General features: G+C 43.5%; 1 protein-coding gene across 1 annotated transcript in view; it reads left to right on the top strand.

Annotated features, from left to right (window-relative positions):
- Window positions 1-3,477: 3,477 nt before the first annotated feature.
- The window catches only part of znf827 (zinc finger protein 827), a 61,361-nt gene continuing 46,558 nt past the window's right edge, over window positions 3,478-18,280 (top strand). The window contains exon 1 of the mRNA XM_035636205.2: window positions 3,478-3,839. Coding sequence (XP_035492098.2) covers window positions 3,797-3,839 — 43 coding nt within the window. The 5' untranslated portion in view covers window positions 3,478-3,796. The remainder of the gene's footprint in view (window positions 3,840-18,280) is intronic.

Below are 18,280 nucleotides of genomic sequence, written 5' to 3' on the forward strand. Positions count from 1 at the left end.
GCCACCTGCCTCTGTCACTAGTAAAAGTAGTAGAGCAGAGAGAGGAAGCGGTAGCAGGGGAGTAGGGCATGGCAGAAAGAGGGTATGAGTGAATACAGTAAGACTGTGTGCATGCCTGTCTCTGACAGCTGCATTTGCCAAAGCGACAGGGAAAATCCTTAAACAAGTTAAAATCATTGTCATTTAAGTCACATCCTCTAAACTTTCCTGCTCTTTCTGATGGTTTTTTTTTTTTCTCCCACTGAGCATTTTGTTGACCTCTGTGAAACTTAGTTTATCTGATCTGCGGACTTTATGTCTGATTAAAGGAAATGACTGCTGTAAGCTTTTGAGTTCCCTAGGACCGTCACTGAATAACCTGGTACAGGGATCTCTCCATTGGTATTTGCTAGAGGCGACAAACCTTCTCGCTCCCTGCATAAATGTGCCAACCGAGGACGAGCACATTGAAGGCCAGAGGGCAAAAGGGGAGTGAACCACCTGCTTCTGTCACACTGTCAGGATGAAGGCGGACGAGTGCAAATAGGGTGAAGTGTGTGTATAGGGGTGGGGTTGGGGATATTGTGTAGGAGGGGGACAGGTGGCACGCCGGACAGCGCTGGCACACGCCACCCCAGGATTTATCACTCAGCGACAGTCACGGCTGGGCAGAGGACAGATGTTTCTGTTTACCCCGGGGCAACATCTGACTGGCCGAGCCTAACGTTAGTCCAACCAGCCCTGCCTGCGCAGGACAAGGCCTGAGAGGGTAGAGGAAGATGGAGCATAAGAGACAGAGAAAGTGAAAAGAAACTGGAGGATGTTCAGTTTGCCCCCAAGGCACATCAGCAAGTTAGCTCATTTCTCTGCAGTCTGCTCCATTCTCCACTGAAGCACCTGAAACTCATTTAGCCCCACGGTAACAGTTGTGCCACTACAGGGAACCATTTTAATAAGTAGTAATAATGCCCACTGACAATATGAGCTGTTTTCAAAGCAGGGGACCTGCAGCAGTTATTGGGAAGCGAAACAAAACAATTTTAATTGATCTTGTGTATTTTCTACATAGTGGCTAAGTGAGAACAGCAGTCGCAAATGCGCGGCACTAATCGTGGTGTTATCTGTGGGCTGTTCAGTGAAAGCTCTTTTTGCATTACTGTATGTTCTAGCTGGGAAATTTGAGAGCTGTCATTGGTATTATAGCTGGAGCTAGCATCCCTGGGGCAATGATGAATGACCTTTAGGTTCAACCCTGAGCTAGGTCATGTCAGTGTTGCCATGGCTACTATCAGCAGGCTGCCCTGTTGCCAGCATTACCTCAGCTGCCTGGCATTGTTGGGGTCAGGGAACAGGCTGTGACCTCCCCGTGGTGATCAAACTCAACAGGGGACAAAAACACCACCAAGAGAAATACTTTGCTATAGATTATAGCTTATTTACAGTTACAAGACTGCGACTCTGAATGTAGAGGTTTTATATTTCTGATGATTTATGTTTTGGAAGTAAGTTAGCTGGTTAAATTGAGTTTGATAATACATGAAGTTTACTGTCATTGATTACTACTAATGTGGTGTAAAAAGCAAAGAATGGAAGATTTAGCGCTGATTAAATCATGCAGCATAAAATTTCAGCACCGCTTTGGTTGTTAAATTAAAATTTGTAAGCACAGTATAACCATCTAACAGATCTAGAAACCCAAAGAACAAATACATTTATCTGTGATTTCATCGAGCTGTACAAACAGACCTGACAATTTATTTCCAGTTTATCTGTGCACTGGCATAGAATCACAAACATATGGATGCATGTCGGACACACTCTTAAATATTTAGCTCTCAGAATGTCCGTATGCAGGTGCAGGGAAGAAACACAGCCGTCTACACACAAACACCCAAGCACACTCACACAGGTCCATTTAATATTATAATGCACACCACTGTAATATTCACAAGCCAACATTATCCTCCCCTCAAATGAAAAACCTAATGGGCTGTCTTAATCATTTCATGCAGGCGATGCAATGATATATAACCCTTTTCTATTTGTGGAACATGTTTGTCCACTCTCCTCCAGATAGGTCCCATTTAATCATGTTGTTCTGTTTCCTAATTAGCAGAAATGCAAAGCGTCTTTGTCACCTGTGGACAGCCAAGAGCGCTAATTTGGGCTTTTCACTAATTGCCACGGTAACGAGCCTCCTGCGCCTCCGCTGGGGGTGGGTGGATGGCGTGGCAGGAGGAGGAGGACTGGAGGCCGGAAGGATGGAGGGATGAAGACACAGCTCTCCTCACACACGGCCGAGGTGTGAAAGAACGCGGCAGGCCAACAGAACGCAGCCTGGAGGAGTCCAACAGCAGGGAGTGGGGGACAGCCTGCGCTGTGAAAAAAGCCCCAACACCCAGCTGAGAAGCCAGTTCTGGTCTCTCAACTTTTGATGAGGAGATGACTACATTGGGTTGGATAGTTGCTGGACATTTTGTCTGACACTGACACCTGTGATTACCCCCAACTGATACTGGTTCCCACACGATGTACTTTTTCTTTTCTGTTCTTTTAATAGACAAATAGGTATAACTCAGCAGGCACTTTTTAAATCAGTGTCTTGATACGAACAAAGCCGTGCATGCGAAAAAGGTGGTAGGAGGTGATGGTGATGAAAATAAAACCCAAATAAGTATACTGTATCAAACATATGTGGTGATGAAAAAGGCGTTCTATATTATCCATAATCCATATATATATATATACACACACACACGCACACAATATTCAAAGATCCTGGATGATAAAATTATACTACAAAGTTCTGTTATCAAAATAGTTGAAAAAAAGGGGGAAATAGCAGTATATGTTGAATTTATGTTCTTGCAAAATTTCGTTATAAACTAAGTCACATTTACATGTATATGTATTTTCAGCTTTTAAATGCCACTATGCAGCTGTTGGGATAATTCTTTTTTAGATTTAAAAAACTAAATATGTGTCTATGGGGTCGAATGGTCTGTCTTGCTAAATCAAGCTCATTTCATGTTTTCCATTCCCTCTGCTTTAATACATTTCACAGCGGTCAAAACACTGAGTTGTTCGTTCACGTGTGCATCATTCGCATAAATTACGATCGTCATTCAGTTATTTTCTCCTCTTTTTTTTTGGGGGGGGGGGGGAGTAAATTTAATGGAATGCGTTCGTGTAATTCGACTCCATCAGCATGATCTCTAGATCACACTGTCGTTAAAATTTTTCATTTGTCTTTTTCTCTTTTCGAAATTACATTCCCTCTTCAGCGGCGGACCCTGGGAGCTCGGGGGCACCTTGTCCGTACGCTGCTCTCGGGGGCGAGCTCCTCCAATGTGCGCGTGCACGCAATAGTGTGTTGGAGTGTGTGTGTGTGTGTGCGTGTGCGCGCGGGTGTGTGTGTGAGAGAGAGAGAGAGAGAGAGAGAGAGAGAGAGCGTGTGACTGTGTGTGTGCGTGTGTGAGGGTGAGTGAGTGTGTGTGTGTGTGTGTGTGCGCGCCCGGGCGCGCGTGTGCTCTGCTGTTGCTGCCCTTTGATCCCTGCATTAGTGTTAGTTAGGGGCTCGCAGACACACTTGCACCGAGAGCAGCCACAGTCAAGACACGGCAACAACAACAGCGGCGCCTCCTCCGCCGCCGCCGCCTGTGTTCGCGGTCCCCCCCAACAACACTCTTTAAAGCGAGCAGAGCCAGGTGCACGACCGAGCGCCTGCCATCACTGGCGCCTCCGGTCTCAATGGGAACAACCGTTTTTTCTTCTTATCCCCAAACAAGGACGAGAATGTGATTAAAACCGGGGGAAAATGCCAAGGAGGAAGCAGGAGCAACCCAAGCGCCTGCCTTCACGTAAGTCGCTCGCTCGATTTGAGCCATTTTCTTCCCCCCTCGCGGCTCTTCCGTGTGTGTGTGTGTGTTTTTGCGCAGTAGTTTCGGGTTAAAGAGGTGAAACGGACAAAAGACTCGGCTGTAGGTTATGTCTCCCCTCTTTTTCCCCCCTCTCTCCCAGGTCCGAGCGAGGCAGCCATGTTGTTGGCGATGGGCAACGTTCGCTTTGGCGGCGCGCGGATTAAAAACGAGACGTGTCTTTTTATCACGAGCGGGATCGATCGCAGGTCCGGCTGCGGTCAGTTTGTGGCATATGTGTCGGCGGCGTGTGCGTGCGAGGGATAACGGTCGAGCGGGGGCTCTTTTTTTTTTCGGCTTTTTTTTTCTTTTCTCGGCGTGGGGGGGGTTGGGGTTGGGGGGGGGGGGGGGGGGTCGCCTCTCGCCTCTCGCTCGGTCGCTGCTCGGTTGGAAAGGGGAGGATCTGGGAGTCTGGCCGCAATAAAAATGAAGGGTCAGTCGGATCAGACGAGCCAGTGGTCTGCCCCCCCCCCCCCCCCCACCCCCCCCCCGAGCCCCGACTGCTCCTCGTTAGCATCGGCGCTATCGAGCCGCGCTCGGCGCTCAACTTCCATTTCCTCCGGCGATCCGAAATGTCCAACTTTCCCCTCCGTAGTTTCGCTGCCCGACAGATCACGAACCCACAATTCGCTGGCGCTCGTTTGTCGTCGACTTAAAAAAAAAAAAAAAAGTGTGGAGAGTTGTTTGTCTTTTCTTCTTCTTCTTCTTCTTCTTCTTCCCCCCCCCCGAGCCGATGTGTTTTTTTTCTACCCCTCCCAGTTTGCAGGCTGTGAGAGAGAGAGAGCCATGGTCGGTCACCTGAAGTTCAGGGTTCTCCCCCCCCCCCCCCGTCCCTTCGCAGCCATTCATTGCAGACAGACTACGATCAATAACGCGGTTATGGAAGAAAAAAAAGGGGAAACGGAAAATGTGCTCTTCTAACGTTGTGTGCAAAGCAGAAAGCGAGTTATTATGTCCACGCTGTTCATTTCAGTGGGAGGTCGGTCCACCTCTTCTTACATCTGACCCTCCGTATCTCGCTGGTTTCGTATTGTGCCATTTATCAGTCCAGATAAAGAAACGCTGCAGTTGCACACTCCGGCCGCTAGAGGATCGCGTATGTGCTTGTGGGCAATGACAACGGTTATTCAAAGGAAATATCCAAGAGTGACTTCTTTTCTTCCTCTCTCTCTCTCTCTCTCTCTCTCTCTCTCACTCTTGGTCATTTCTGCCTCAACACATGCAGCTCAGCTCGTCCCACTGGTATGCAAAGTGTAATGAACAATTGGACTGATTCATCGTGGGATCGATGAGGGCTTGATACATTGATCTCATGCCACTGTCTTCTTCATTTTCCTAAATGTCAGACCACGCCAGCCGCTCAGAATTAGTTCAGAGCAGTACACCGAGTGCTTTGTTTCACTCAGTTTACTGACGTCTGGTTTCGTTTCAACGTCCGAGGGGTTTGAGGAATGAAACATGCAAAGGCACCTGTCATCAGTTTGACATTTCTGACACATTAAATCAAATGCGCATCACCGATTCCTGTAGCTTGGCTCAATATACACATAATGCCACTTTTTGTTGTTGTTGTAATACTCACTAAACTACTGCTTAGGTGTTTGACCTAGGATTGAACTTGGGAAATTGCAGCGGTTGGCTGGGAGGCATAGAGGTGGAGACTGGGTGACAGTAGGTGCAGTGTGTGTGTGTGTGTGTGTGTGTGTGTGTGTGTGTGTGTGTGTGTGTGTGTGTGTGTGTGTGTGTGTGTGTGTGTGTGTGTGTGTGTGTGTGTGTGTGTGTGTGTGTGTGTGGCTGGCAGGGGCGATGTTTGGACAGTGAGCTCTCACTGATATGCTGCATAAAGAATATGTAAGCCACATGGTTGCACTGCACAGAGCAGGGTCATGAAAACATCGCCGAATATAAACATTTGACTACTACTCCACACAAAGGGGGCTTCTTTTAGGTACGCTCGTTCATCGAGTGCGTTTTCCACATCATTTGCCAAAATCGGTGCGTTAAGTGCATTTAGTGTGCAGTGAAAATCATTTAATTTCAGTACTAGAAACAACTAAGTTTCCTTTCTTTCATTAGTGCCGTTCATCTTCTTTGGTTGAGATTCACTCTTAAAAACTGTTCCCAGCATCTCTGCACACTTGTATATTATTAGATTATGTCATAGTTTGTTGTCCAATATGTCCCACAGATACTTTGATAAGTTGTCCTCTATCCTTATCCATCTAATAAGTCAAGTCACCCTGTACATGTACATGTATATCAGTAGATTCTATATTTTTGTGATATGAGTGTAGTCTCAAAATATAGCAAAATTCTAACTGAATATATTTTTTTGTGTAACAGGTCAACAAATTTTAGCACCTAGTTGACCAATTGATTATCCATTACTACCTCCAAATGTACCCTGGAGATGAATCGTACAACTAGGATTTTCTTTTAAAAGACTAGCTGTGCATAATGACTAAAATATTAAAGGGCATACTTGGATTTTTTTCTCTCTCCATTAGTATTAAAGTGTAAAGATCAGACAATGATAGTGCATATGGTTGTGGTTGCTAAAGCTTTCTGACTTTGGATAACTTTCTAAAGATGGACGGTTGAGGGGTGATAGCCGTATTTGGTGCAGCGTCATTATTATACGGTCTGGAGAAGTCAAACATGATGTCCAATGTTTTCCTTTCTTTTGGACATGAAAACCAAAGTAAGCCCGTGTCAGCCTTTCAATTAAACCGCTTCGTAAATGGTGTGCAACCAAAATACTCTTCACCCTCGTATCTGAAATCATGTACTCATGTGTATGCACACTGGAGCACTGATGTGCATGTGTTCCTGTGTTTTTAAATGAAAGCCTTTTTTTTCTCCTGATTTAGTAGTTGTTTCCTCCTCAGTCAACAAACTGTCAAAAAAAAAAGGATGAACTTGTCAGAAGCTTTTTGCGCTTTGTTTTGGATCTTCCCACTCAAGAATGGAAGTATCACCTCATGCCATTCGCTGTCAGTCTGTGTGTTTTCATTATTCAGCCAACAACACCCTGGTGGTGTGCCAGCCAACAAGCACAATATCGAGCTTCAAATCTCTTCATCTGTGGTGAAAAAGGGCAAGCTAATACACTGGCTTTAATACGGGAGGTGCTTTATCTTAGCACGGACCCAGATATATGGTTGTGTAGCCCAGTGCGAACTGTCCTATTGTCTGTGGAACAGCTTGTGAAAGGAGACTATTCTTTAAGTGTGTGTGCCACGGCACGCACGTGAATGTGACCACGTAACACGTGTGTGTGTGTGTGTGTGTGTGTGTGTGTGTGTGTGTGTGTGTGTGTGTGTGTGTGTGTGTGTGTGTGTGTGTGTGTGTGTGTGTGTGTGTGTGTGTGTGTGTGTGTGTGTGTGTGTGTGTGTGTGTGTGTGTGTGTGTGTGTGTGTGTGTGTGTGTGTAAGCTGGCGATGGAGGTCACAGTACAGTATGGCGCCTTCACTTTGACAAGTAAACATGACCTTTTGCGCCACAATGAAAACTGCCATTCTTCATGACCTTGCAGTGAGTTATTGTTTGTGTTATTCTTTTGCCTTAATACTCACTATTAAAAGTTAGGGTTGTTAGGAATGTTCATAAGTTTGAGTTTTTGTTTGTGACTGTGACTTAAAAATGACATTAGGTCAGTCGCAATAGACAAAATCACCCCATCGCAACAAGTCAGGATCTGTGCCTCAAATCTTGTAGATGTAAATGGATGCGTAAACCTCACATTGAGTATGTTTATATTAAAAATAAAGACTGAGTTCATATCACAAAGAGCACAACCATAAATGTATTGGGAGGAGTTCTTGTATTTTGCTCCCTCCTCCCCTGGCTGTCTACATTTGAAGTGGAGAGATTTAAAACATTTCTAGACAGAAATCCGCTCTCCTTCATCAGCCAATAGCTGACTGACTGGGTGGCTCTCTACCTTACTGTAATGGCGGGTCACTGGCTCCCTTCCACTTGCTATGATTATAATGACCTTGGTGGGACTGGGGCTTGAAAACATTGGATGAAGGGGAAAGGAAAATGAGAGGAGGTTTCAATTTCGCTCTTGGCATAAAATTTGTGGGGAATTTCTGCCAAGAATCCCCCACCTCACCGCCGCGCCACGTCCCCCACTTCAAGTTGATGTGGCTTGGGTGCTCTGGCAGTGTCGGGCGAGTGGAGCTCAAGCGAATAATGATACACAGGTTTTAACTTAGAAATGAATTAAAGGGCAGGGGAAAGGTGGTGAATACCTCACTCATACTACACTGTCACAAAGAGCATGGAAACCAGCTTCGAGTGAACATTCGTATTCAGCGGACAGACTGGACTCCGCCTTTTGTGTTTGACCGAAAACACTGAGACTGGTGTGAATAAACAGTTAGTTGGGCAAGATTTAATGGGCCAGAAGTAGCTAACCCTCAGGCTGTAGAACAATACTTATAAACAAATGTTGACCTTATATGATGCTTAATACGATTGGCAAGGCACAATAGGTTTCAGGCTTCACACATACAAAAGTTATATTTTGAGAGTCTGTCCATTGTGGGTCTGTATCTTACCTAAGAATGACATGTTGAATGAGTATGTTCTCAAAACAACTTCTTTCACATCACCACTGAATAATTCATTTAAATTTGTGCTCCCATCTGTTTAATGTAGTACCTTATAATGTCTCTGTAGAAGCAGGCGAATGCTGGAGATTTTTTGATGAACTGAATATCAGTGAAGATGCTTTTATGCAGGCAAATTTCACTTGTTGTCACATCTACATCTGGCCAGTTTTGTCTGTCCAACAGTTCAGAGGCCGTATAATCACAAGGCTTCCTCACAAGTCCTTAAACTAGCATTGGGAATGACGCGTTGACGTGGGAAGTTCTCTTCACTGACAAACTTCATGTTTCATAATTGACAGATCAGCAAAGTGAGGCGCTTGTATTTGTCAGGACTGTGATGGCGAGGATGCACAATTGGTATTGTTTGCGGGGTTGGTACTTTTTACCACATTGTTTTGTACATAATTTTCAGTTCATCACGCTCTGAGAAGGGGATTAGTGCTCCCTTTGTCTTTGCACATGCAAAACAAATTCAAAAGTGCAAAGGACAGCATTGTTCTTCAGTTGATTGATGACTGCTAACTAAACCGGGCTTGTCAGTGTCACTTGCCAGGTTTTTCAAATCAAAAGTAATGAGGTAAAAATAAGCTTGAAACAGTGGAAATGCTCTAAAATGCTGATCAGATGAGGAAGTTTGTGATCTTGGTGTCGTACAATATCTTTGCAGCACCAACAGGTTATTTTAGGCAGTTATTTATCCACCTGGGGAAAACAACGTCCGGACCTTTGTGACCTCAATGGTGGGTTATGACCAGGAACGGGTCGCACCTAATTTGAAGACATTTAAAAAAAAAAAAGGTTTATGACTTAACTTGTCCAGGTGACAAGTACATATGGCATAACAACCAAAACGTGACAAAGCATCTTTATTTCAAATATTCTTTCACTTTTGCCCACCTTTAATATTGGGATTTGATTGTTCTAAAACATTATGCTATAAGAATTATTTACAACGGGAGCTTGACATTCAGTGTCAAAGATTTTATTTCGCTATGGGACACGTATTGAACTTGAACGCTTCCCGAAAAACCAGCTGAAATGTGACTGTTGTTCAGAGACTCACAGAACAAAAATTGGGACTTAATGCTAAGATTCCAGGTGCAGTTTACTTCTTTTATTATCCTTTACCTGATTTTACTCAAAATTAAGTCAATTTTCTACAGTTTTTGTGTAGACATACATCTTTAGCCAGTAAACAGTGGTACTAAAAATGTTAGCTCATTTGAGTTATTTAATGAATGATAAAGAAGCAAATATGCTGTATGTATACACTATGAATACTACATTGTATTGTGTAATCTGTTTGAATACTACCACTGGTGTTGTCAGTGCCTGTGCATAAACTTTCATGGCGCAGTCCTGCATTACTACATACTCCAAATACTTTCATTTTAAATACTTTCTCCGACAGTCTTCGATTTATTAGTTGTCTGCTGGGATCTTTAAAAATTTATTCTGGTTCTCTACACTTAAGTTTAGTTCAAATTGCAACGTTAAAAAGGTCAAATTAAAAAAGGATGACTCAAAGATGAAAATATCTGATTCATCTTGTTCAGCATCTGATTACTAATCGCTTAATTTAATATCAATAACTGCAGTGGAAATTCACTGTGAATATGATGTTTTTTTCCCCCTTCAGATGTGTGTTTATCTAATAATTTCAAAGTGCCTTCCATAAGCCGAGAATCCTCTGCAGCACCAAGTCAGCTAACAGCAGTTGTCCTAATACCTCCAGTACTGTACCTGCCTGTCTGCCTGGTCTCAATCAGAACCCTCTCTGTGTGGAATGGAAGTGCCTCAGCCTTGGTAACGATTTTTCCCGTGTTGACAAGTCACAACATGGAGATCTACAGCTCGGAGAGCAGCCCTTTGGCTACACAGAGCCCTGCTTGCACTGAGTAATAGCAATCTCACAGGAGTAGCAGGCTTTCAGCTGGCAGCAGTTCATACAGAACAGCTCGCCGGTGCAGCTGGGAAAGACAGAGCAGAGCAGAGTGGAGAGGGAGAGAGGAGCTGGTGGTGGAAGCAGTGGAGATGGAGGGCGGGAGGAAGTGGAGAGGAAGAGCTGTTAAGAGCTTTGGGCGGTTTCTCTGTTGTTGTACCACACAAGTGCATCCAGGCCCTGCAGGACAAGCCTTTAACAGGCATGAGGGATGGAGAGCATGAGAGGAGAGGAGGAGGAGGAGGCGGTGGAGGCGGCGGTGGTGGTCTGGGGAGCTGAAGCCGGCCAGTCGTGCCAGACGCCCGCTCTAAACAGGGATGTGATTTATTGCTGGACTCTATCTCACGTTTCACTCCTAGAAAGACACTAAAATTACATTGTGGAGAGATAAAGAACTTTCAATTGAATTAGAAGAAAGAGGTTTGCCTGTGAGCTGTGAAGACATTTTGGAGCATGTGGTACATGTTTATCTGAAATTGGGAAGTTTGGCTGGAATCTGATTAGATTTTATTTCTTTTTGCTGTGGATTCTGCTTTGGTTATTGTTTTTGTTTTTTAAACTGTCCTTATAAATATATTACTTTATGATATTATATAATGAAATATGGCTATTCACAGTGTATGTATTTTTCGCTCGGGGGCTTAAAATGGCTATTGGCCAACACGTTGATCTTTGTCGCCCTCACTGAATGCTCTCTGCACGGCACAGTGCTATGAGATGACCTCACTTCCTGTGTGGGTAGAGGAGGGCAGGAGGCCTCTTGCACATGCACATAGACTCTGTCTCTCAAGGAAAGCCTGGCTCTAGTTAGCCTTTAGTGCACTAGCCAGGCTAACCCCTCTCTCCATTTTGGTGTGGAAGTCTTTCCACATTGCACATTTAGGCGGTCAAGAGCAAGGGACAGGCTAATGTCTTTAACTAGCCAGGCTAACAGCTGTGTGTCTGCAGGATTTCTGCGACGTTGGATCAGTTTTATAGGGAGATTAAAGTAAAGAGAAGGAGGGGGGCTGTTACGGACACGGGATAGCAGGACCATAAGGCAGTGACAGCTCTCTAGGGAAACAATATATCACCTCTAAAAGGAGAGTGGAAGTGTTTGGCTGCGGGACAAAAATCCAGCGAAGTTAAAATCATTGATGTGATGTCATCTCTGAGAAAGCCATTGTCAGTGTGGTGTGAGGTTATTTATGTTTCTGAAAATGCAGGTGAACGTCTTAACTAATACAGGAAGCCTCCCCATTTGGTCGTGGTCATATCATTAAGAACAATATTACTCAGGTTTTCGTCCTTTCATTGTTTACCAAGGGTAATTGGTTATTTGGCCACTTGCTTTTGCCCTTGTGATACTAATGAGATTACCTAATTACTGGATATTGTTGCCATGTTGCCTCTGTTACCTGTCAGAACCACAACCATAAGTACAAACAAATGAAGCTGGACAAATTAACCATAGTAGCATCGCAAATGAATGGACGTAGGAGGCGAGCTACTCTAAAAAAAGAACTGAATCAGAAGGCTCGGCTCATTATTGCCTGTATGTTCCCACTCCCCGCGAGTGTTTTGAATGGGGGCCATATTGGTTCAGATAGCCATGTCATTAATCCCTTATACTCTATAGAGGAGTGGTCAGCGGCAGATGTATTTGCACTTCCTCCAGAAGGTTTTCTAGATTAGCACAAATCCTCCCAGAAAAAAACGTTTAAAAACCTCATTTGGCACGCACAGCCAGACTTTGTGCCCATAGCTGGCCAAAGACAGCCGTCCCTCCCTCTACATCTCATTCTCTGACTCCCCTGATTTTTTTTCCCCCATCCCCCACCTTTTGGTTTTCAGAGCTTAGCCCCATGTCGATTTGGACAGGGCAGTGTAATTGTTTGGAAACTCAGTTTTGTCATTTGCATGTTGCAAGCAGCCACTTTTCCAGTTTCAGTGGTTTGACCTTGTTGTACCTGCCAGCCAGAAATGAGATCATCAGAAGAGTAGACGAGAAGCTGACACCTCTCCTCCACCTACCCGTGGCTTTAAGTGATGGTTGTCATAGCAATCATTATGCCACAGAACAGACTCTGTGGGTGAAGGATGGCTTTGAATGCGGCAGCCTCAGGTCACAACCTGGTTATGGCAGAACAAATAGACCTTTTAGGGTTGGATGCAAACCACTGTCTGCACAAAGTAAACAGCCGCATACATCGGATGTCAGGTTCATATGGATTTCGGGTCGAGATTGAAATTACTGAGGGAATGTCTCTTTTTAAAGCTTGAAGAAAGCGAGGCAGGTATTGATAAAACAGCAAGGGGAAGAGCAGCATGGGGCGAACAATGCCTCTCATTCCCATCAGCTGCCCTGGCCAGCATTTAACATGGAGATTGGAAACGGAATAAGCTCTCCCCCCATTCTCCCTGGACCTGCATGTAAATGAGGTTAGCGGTTAGCATTTCCTGCTGTGCCAGAGCAATTCTTCTCCGTCTCTTGCTCCATCTTTTTCCTTTTTTTTTTATAATGGCCTGAAAGTGCTCCCCCTTTCCCGAGGTAGGGACCGGGACCAATCCTGATTAGTGTCCCTGTCCTAAGTGACAGGCTAAAATCCAAGCAGGCACTGCCTTGGGTGCCTCTGCCAAACAGCCGTCAAACCAATACCACCATAAAAAGGTACCCAAGCCCCCCCTTCTCCTCCTCCTCAATTCGCAAGATTCCCTCCCGCTTTCCTCGTCCTCGCTCCTCGGCTCATTCTCCCCTGCTGTCCTTTCTGAGCGTCTCTAACAGACACTGCCTCCATCGCTCTAACACACTGTCCCCTTATTCACATACATGCACATATAGAATTACCTCTCACTCTCCCCCCTCCCTCCCACTGGACCTTGCTTTGTATCCCTGGGTGGACTGGCTGCTATAGAACCAAGTGTCCCTTTTGCCAGTAGGGTAATTTACAAACAATACATGGACACTACACCCACTCCCACCTTCCACCCTCCCTCTCTCTCTCTCTCTCTCTCTCTCTCTCTCTCTCTCTCTCTCTCACACTTCTCTTCCACAGCCACACAATCACCTCTGTGAGGAGCTTCAGAATGCTAGAAAACTACGCAGCAGGGTGATGGCCTGTTCTTTTTGTGCGCTTGTTTTAAAGAATGTACCCTGTCTTTTTGAGAATGCTAGCGCAACGTCCATGTCTTGGTTGAATGAGGTTTTGAGTATTTCGAGTGCCTTATGATTAGTAACTTTTAAAGCCACCTTAAATGGTAATCTGAGCTGTATTCATGAGAATTTCTCTGTTGTAAAGCAAATACCTGGGGAGTTAGTGTTGGTTTAAATGTAAAATATGTAACTTTTCTGCACTATAATGTCTTCAAGAAAACAACTTGGCCTATCCTACACATTTTTTTGCACAGAAATACGCAATTTTTCTTCAAGATACCAGTCACTTTCTTTTGGTTTGCTTTAAACAACATCATGTTACCTTTGTGCTGTTGTGTCGTTGTCTGCCAGAAGTGATCTTGACAAAATTTTTTATCTCGTTTTAAACAATATTTTTACAATAGTCTTTTGATGTTGGTTTTTTTCACTTATCAAAACCTAAGAAGTCCTCTATAGATGCTTTCTAAAACCGAAGCATTGTTTGAATACAGTCCCCTAAAACCTGAGCGTTTGCAAAGTCTCCGAGCCAAATAGAACCACGATAAATATAAGTCATTTGAGAACTTACACCTTTGGCTTTTATTGTAAATTACTGCCTGCGCCCTGCAAACTCAACTTGGCTGGAAACAAACAGCTAATTTGTCAACATATTGAGTGAAGTCCTTATGAATCTGAACAGCTCTTTTCACTGAATCAAAATTGTTCTGTGATGTCAAGTGTTTAGACATCATACTGGCAATCATTTATCAATGAGCCTATGAAATTTTTTTTCTATAACCTTTTTCTAGCATTACTGGACATTTCCGAAAACCAATTGTTTTAAAATTTCACCGGTCTTATTCGAAGGAGAACTTTCTCACATTTACTTATTAAATAGTTTGCTATTTGCATATATACTGATAGAGGATGTGCATGACGTGCATTAGCTGGAGAAATGCTTTGTCATATTTCATGGTCTATAGTGTAACTTTGTCATTTAAAGAAACTTGTAATATAGTGCTGTAGAAAATGAGCTTCTCAATATGAGGCATTGTTACAAAAAACTAGCCTGATAGTGGCTATGGGTTCTATTTATAAACAAGCACAGCAAGTGCATTTTAAATAAAAAAGAGGGCCTGGACAACCACTCATCCAACAAAACTTCACACACTGCACCTCCTTGGGTCCTCAGCAAAACACCCACCAAGTCTGAAGTCGATCGAAGGGAGAAGTTGTGGAGAAAATCAACAGAAAGACATTTATAGTTACACTCGTAACTGTTTTTGCCAGTTCTAAATGTTACTGCAAATCCTAATGGGGGTGATGGGGTTTATCTAAAAACTCACAAAGCAACGCTCTGATGTTACCCCATCACAAAGTGATTAGGTGAGGTCACTGAATGGGGGGTTAGAGTTGGGGTCTCCACATCCACTCATCCAGAACACTTCACAGTCGACACTGCACTTCCCAAGGTCCTCAGAAATACCACCAAGTTTGAAGTTGATCGATAGAGACAGACAGACAGACAGACAGACAGAAAAACAGAGGGAGACTTCTCGATTTAGGAGAAGGATAATACAGTATGTTGTATTTTTTAGTTTACAAGCAATGGTTCAATAATGAAGAACATAAAAGCCTAAAATCACATAACCTAAAAGGAATACTTAAAGAAATAGAAATTAGGGAAGATAAATGGTTCAATGAAACTCCCTCCAAAACCAAATTCTTTGACTGGTCAACAGGTTCAAATGCTGGGATAGATTTATGCTGCTGGAATAATACCTCCTACTGAAACCTTGCTTTTAAAGACCCCAACATATATTTCGGGGTCATTTCCTCAAACTCTTTGAATGAAAATCTGTTTTTTCTGAATGATCAAAATTATATTACTATCAATTTGGACCACTGTGTCGTATATATATTATGATTCACGGTTTCAGAATGGAGTCAAAACGTCAAACGGTCTTGCAAGCTTTCTTATTCATTCAGTTGAGGGGTTTTGCACAGAAGTGCTTTCAGTGATAAAAGGAGTTGTGCACAACAGATCTTCTTTTCAAATTGTCATGCTCAGATTATTAAAGATTATTGCAATGGGTAGCCCTGAGATCTATGCACTGAGCTTTCTAAATGAAACGAGCAATAAAATGTAATATTTTTTACAAACCTGTCCATAGACAACCAGAAAACACATTGCAGTTTTTAAATTTGATCAGACTAACCCTAGACTACCTGTCTAGCACATTGTACACATCATTGTTTACTCTTATGCCCTTCAGTTGTATTAGTTATTACTTTGTTTTCTTTGTGGCGTAGCAGTTGAAAATTGGTGGCAGTGATTCTCTACCGCTACCTGAAAGGTCCTGTGTGTATAATTTAAGGGGATCTACTGGCAGAAATGGAATGTGATATTCATATAATTTTCATAATTAGGTGTTCATCAGCATACACTTAGAATAAAAATTGTAGTGTTTTCATTACCTTGAAGAATGAGCCCTGTTACATCTACTGTACATCGAGAGCAGGTTATCTTCCATGGAGCCCACCATGTTGCAACGCCCAAGCTGCGTATTCCTGGTCGGTGATAATTTGAAAACATTTAGTGAGATGCTCCGTGTTATTTTATGGATGGGTCTGGTTTGGCAGTCTTGGCTTTAATGGTCTCGCACCAGATTCACACATTTGCCGCATGATGTTGCCTAAGCAGTACGCAGTTGACTTCATCTGTTGAAAAATGTGGCAAAATTTGAAAATTAATCACAACTGCAGGAACCACACAGCTCACTGCAACTGAAAGGAAGTCCTGTACTCTTCTACTTTGCAACAAGTATGCTTTGGAAAAGAGAAGAAGAGGTACGTCTTATATGTAACACATGGGTGTTAATATATGTAACACCCATGTTCGGCTGCTGCATACAATGATACAATTCAATCAGACATTAAATAACATTTACAAACATTACATAACCATCATGTCCTAATACAAGCACATGTACTAGATGACATGGTCTGTACAAAGCATGTTCAGAGACGTGAGTGGCACAATAACTTCAAGTTCAGATTGATTCATTTCACAGTAGAACAATAACGTGACTTACATTTAGTCAGTAATGTGTCAGTTTATGCAGTTAAGATGCAATAGACGTACCTCTTCTATCCCTCAAGCTGTTTAGGTCCATAGCTTTGATGACACATCTGAGGTTATGAGCAAGATTCTTTCTTTTTTTAAAACATGAGATGCTAAAATTGGAAGAGAAAAATAAACCAGGGGGTAAAGTGCACTTCATCTGCAATGAGGAATTTCAGAGGTCTGGGGCTCTCAGTCGTCTCATTCTCTTCCAAGAACACTTCTCCTTCCTGTTTCACCTCTGGCATGCTGCCCAAAGTACCCACAAACCACGGAGGCCAAGGCCGAAAATACACAGATGGTAATTTGCACTACATTTCAATACGACTCAACCACCATTATATATAGCCCTGCTGCCTGAACCCTGATCCTCGCCGAGAGTATCGCCTCACCTCGGATTTCAACTAAAAGATGGGCTGTTTATGTCTTTGTCACAGACTACCAGTTGGACAGGATAACAGAGGTACTGGAGTTGAAATACAGGGGTCGAATCTAAAGGTTTCATTATGATTGAATGTCCAATATGAACCCTGATCAATACATTGAGGATACCCTCCGATCAAGACATTGTTTCAACATAATAGCTAGAGGGATGCGTAATGGTTAAGCTAAAAATAAGGTGTGAGTTTTTCAGTTTATTTAGAGTACATTTTATTCAATGAACGCTTAGTATAAATTTGTTAATTTTAAAGAAAAAAGTGGTGTTACTTCCCCACATGGTGTACAAGTTACATGCTCCATTGTATGACATTTAACTCAGCGAACACATGTCGTGTCCATTCCCTTGTCGCTTGTCATGTTTCATCAACTTCCCAATGAAAATAATGTGATGGATAAACTTAGTAGCCATTATCATGCAAAGGAACAACAACAGCACATAACAGATTGATAGCACATTATTTCATGGGAAGGGGGTAAATATGTGTGTATGCTAGCTCCCACACATCCAGATGGGTTTATTTTAGAGCATCTGTGTTTTAATGATTTATTTATTTATATATTTGTATTCCTGCCTATGGGGATGGGAGAGAGGAGGGATTGGGATGAAGGGAGACAAAGTGCAAGACAAAAAGAAAGCATGTTGGTGTGAAAGGGATCAAGCAAGCGAGAGATTATGGGAAAAGGAAGGGAAGCGACCCTGATCCAGTGTGTCCCAATTAATGGAATTACCTTACTCCTCGGGAGGTTAGTCATTTGCAGAGACGTGAGCCCGCCAGTTCGGCGTCTCTCCCACCATATTGTCCAGCGAGTGCTAATAAGGCAGCCCTGACCGCCGGGCGCGCTCATTAGCATAGCCCGCGGCCGTGGCAACCTCCGCCGGGGTCCAGCCGGACACTTAATTACCGCCACGGTTCCTCCTTCACTACATCCATACTCACCCTCATCCTTCCTATGTCCGCACCCCCGCCCTGCCTCCTTAACCCAACCCCTTAACACACACACTACCACCACCACCACACACTCCCCAGTCATAGCAGGAAGGATGTGAGGCTAATTATTTTGGTGACGTAAATGGGATGGCTTTAGTCTTGGCATGTTCTGGCAATTCTTTATTAATGTTATCTCGTTTTTTTTTTATGGCTTTGT

This window comes from Scophthalmus maximus, chromosome 8 (assembly GCF_022379125.1).
Source record: "Scophthalmus maximus strain ysfricsl-2021 chromosome 8, ASM2237912v1, whole genome shotgun sequence".
Classification (NCBI taxonomy): Eukaryota; Metazoa; Chordata; class Actinopteri; order Pleuronectiformes; family Scophthalmidae; genus Scophthalmus; species Scophthalmus maximus.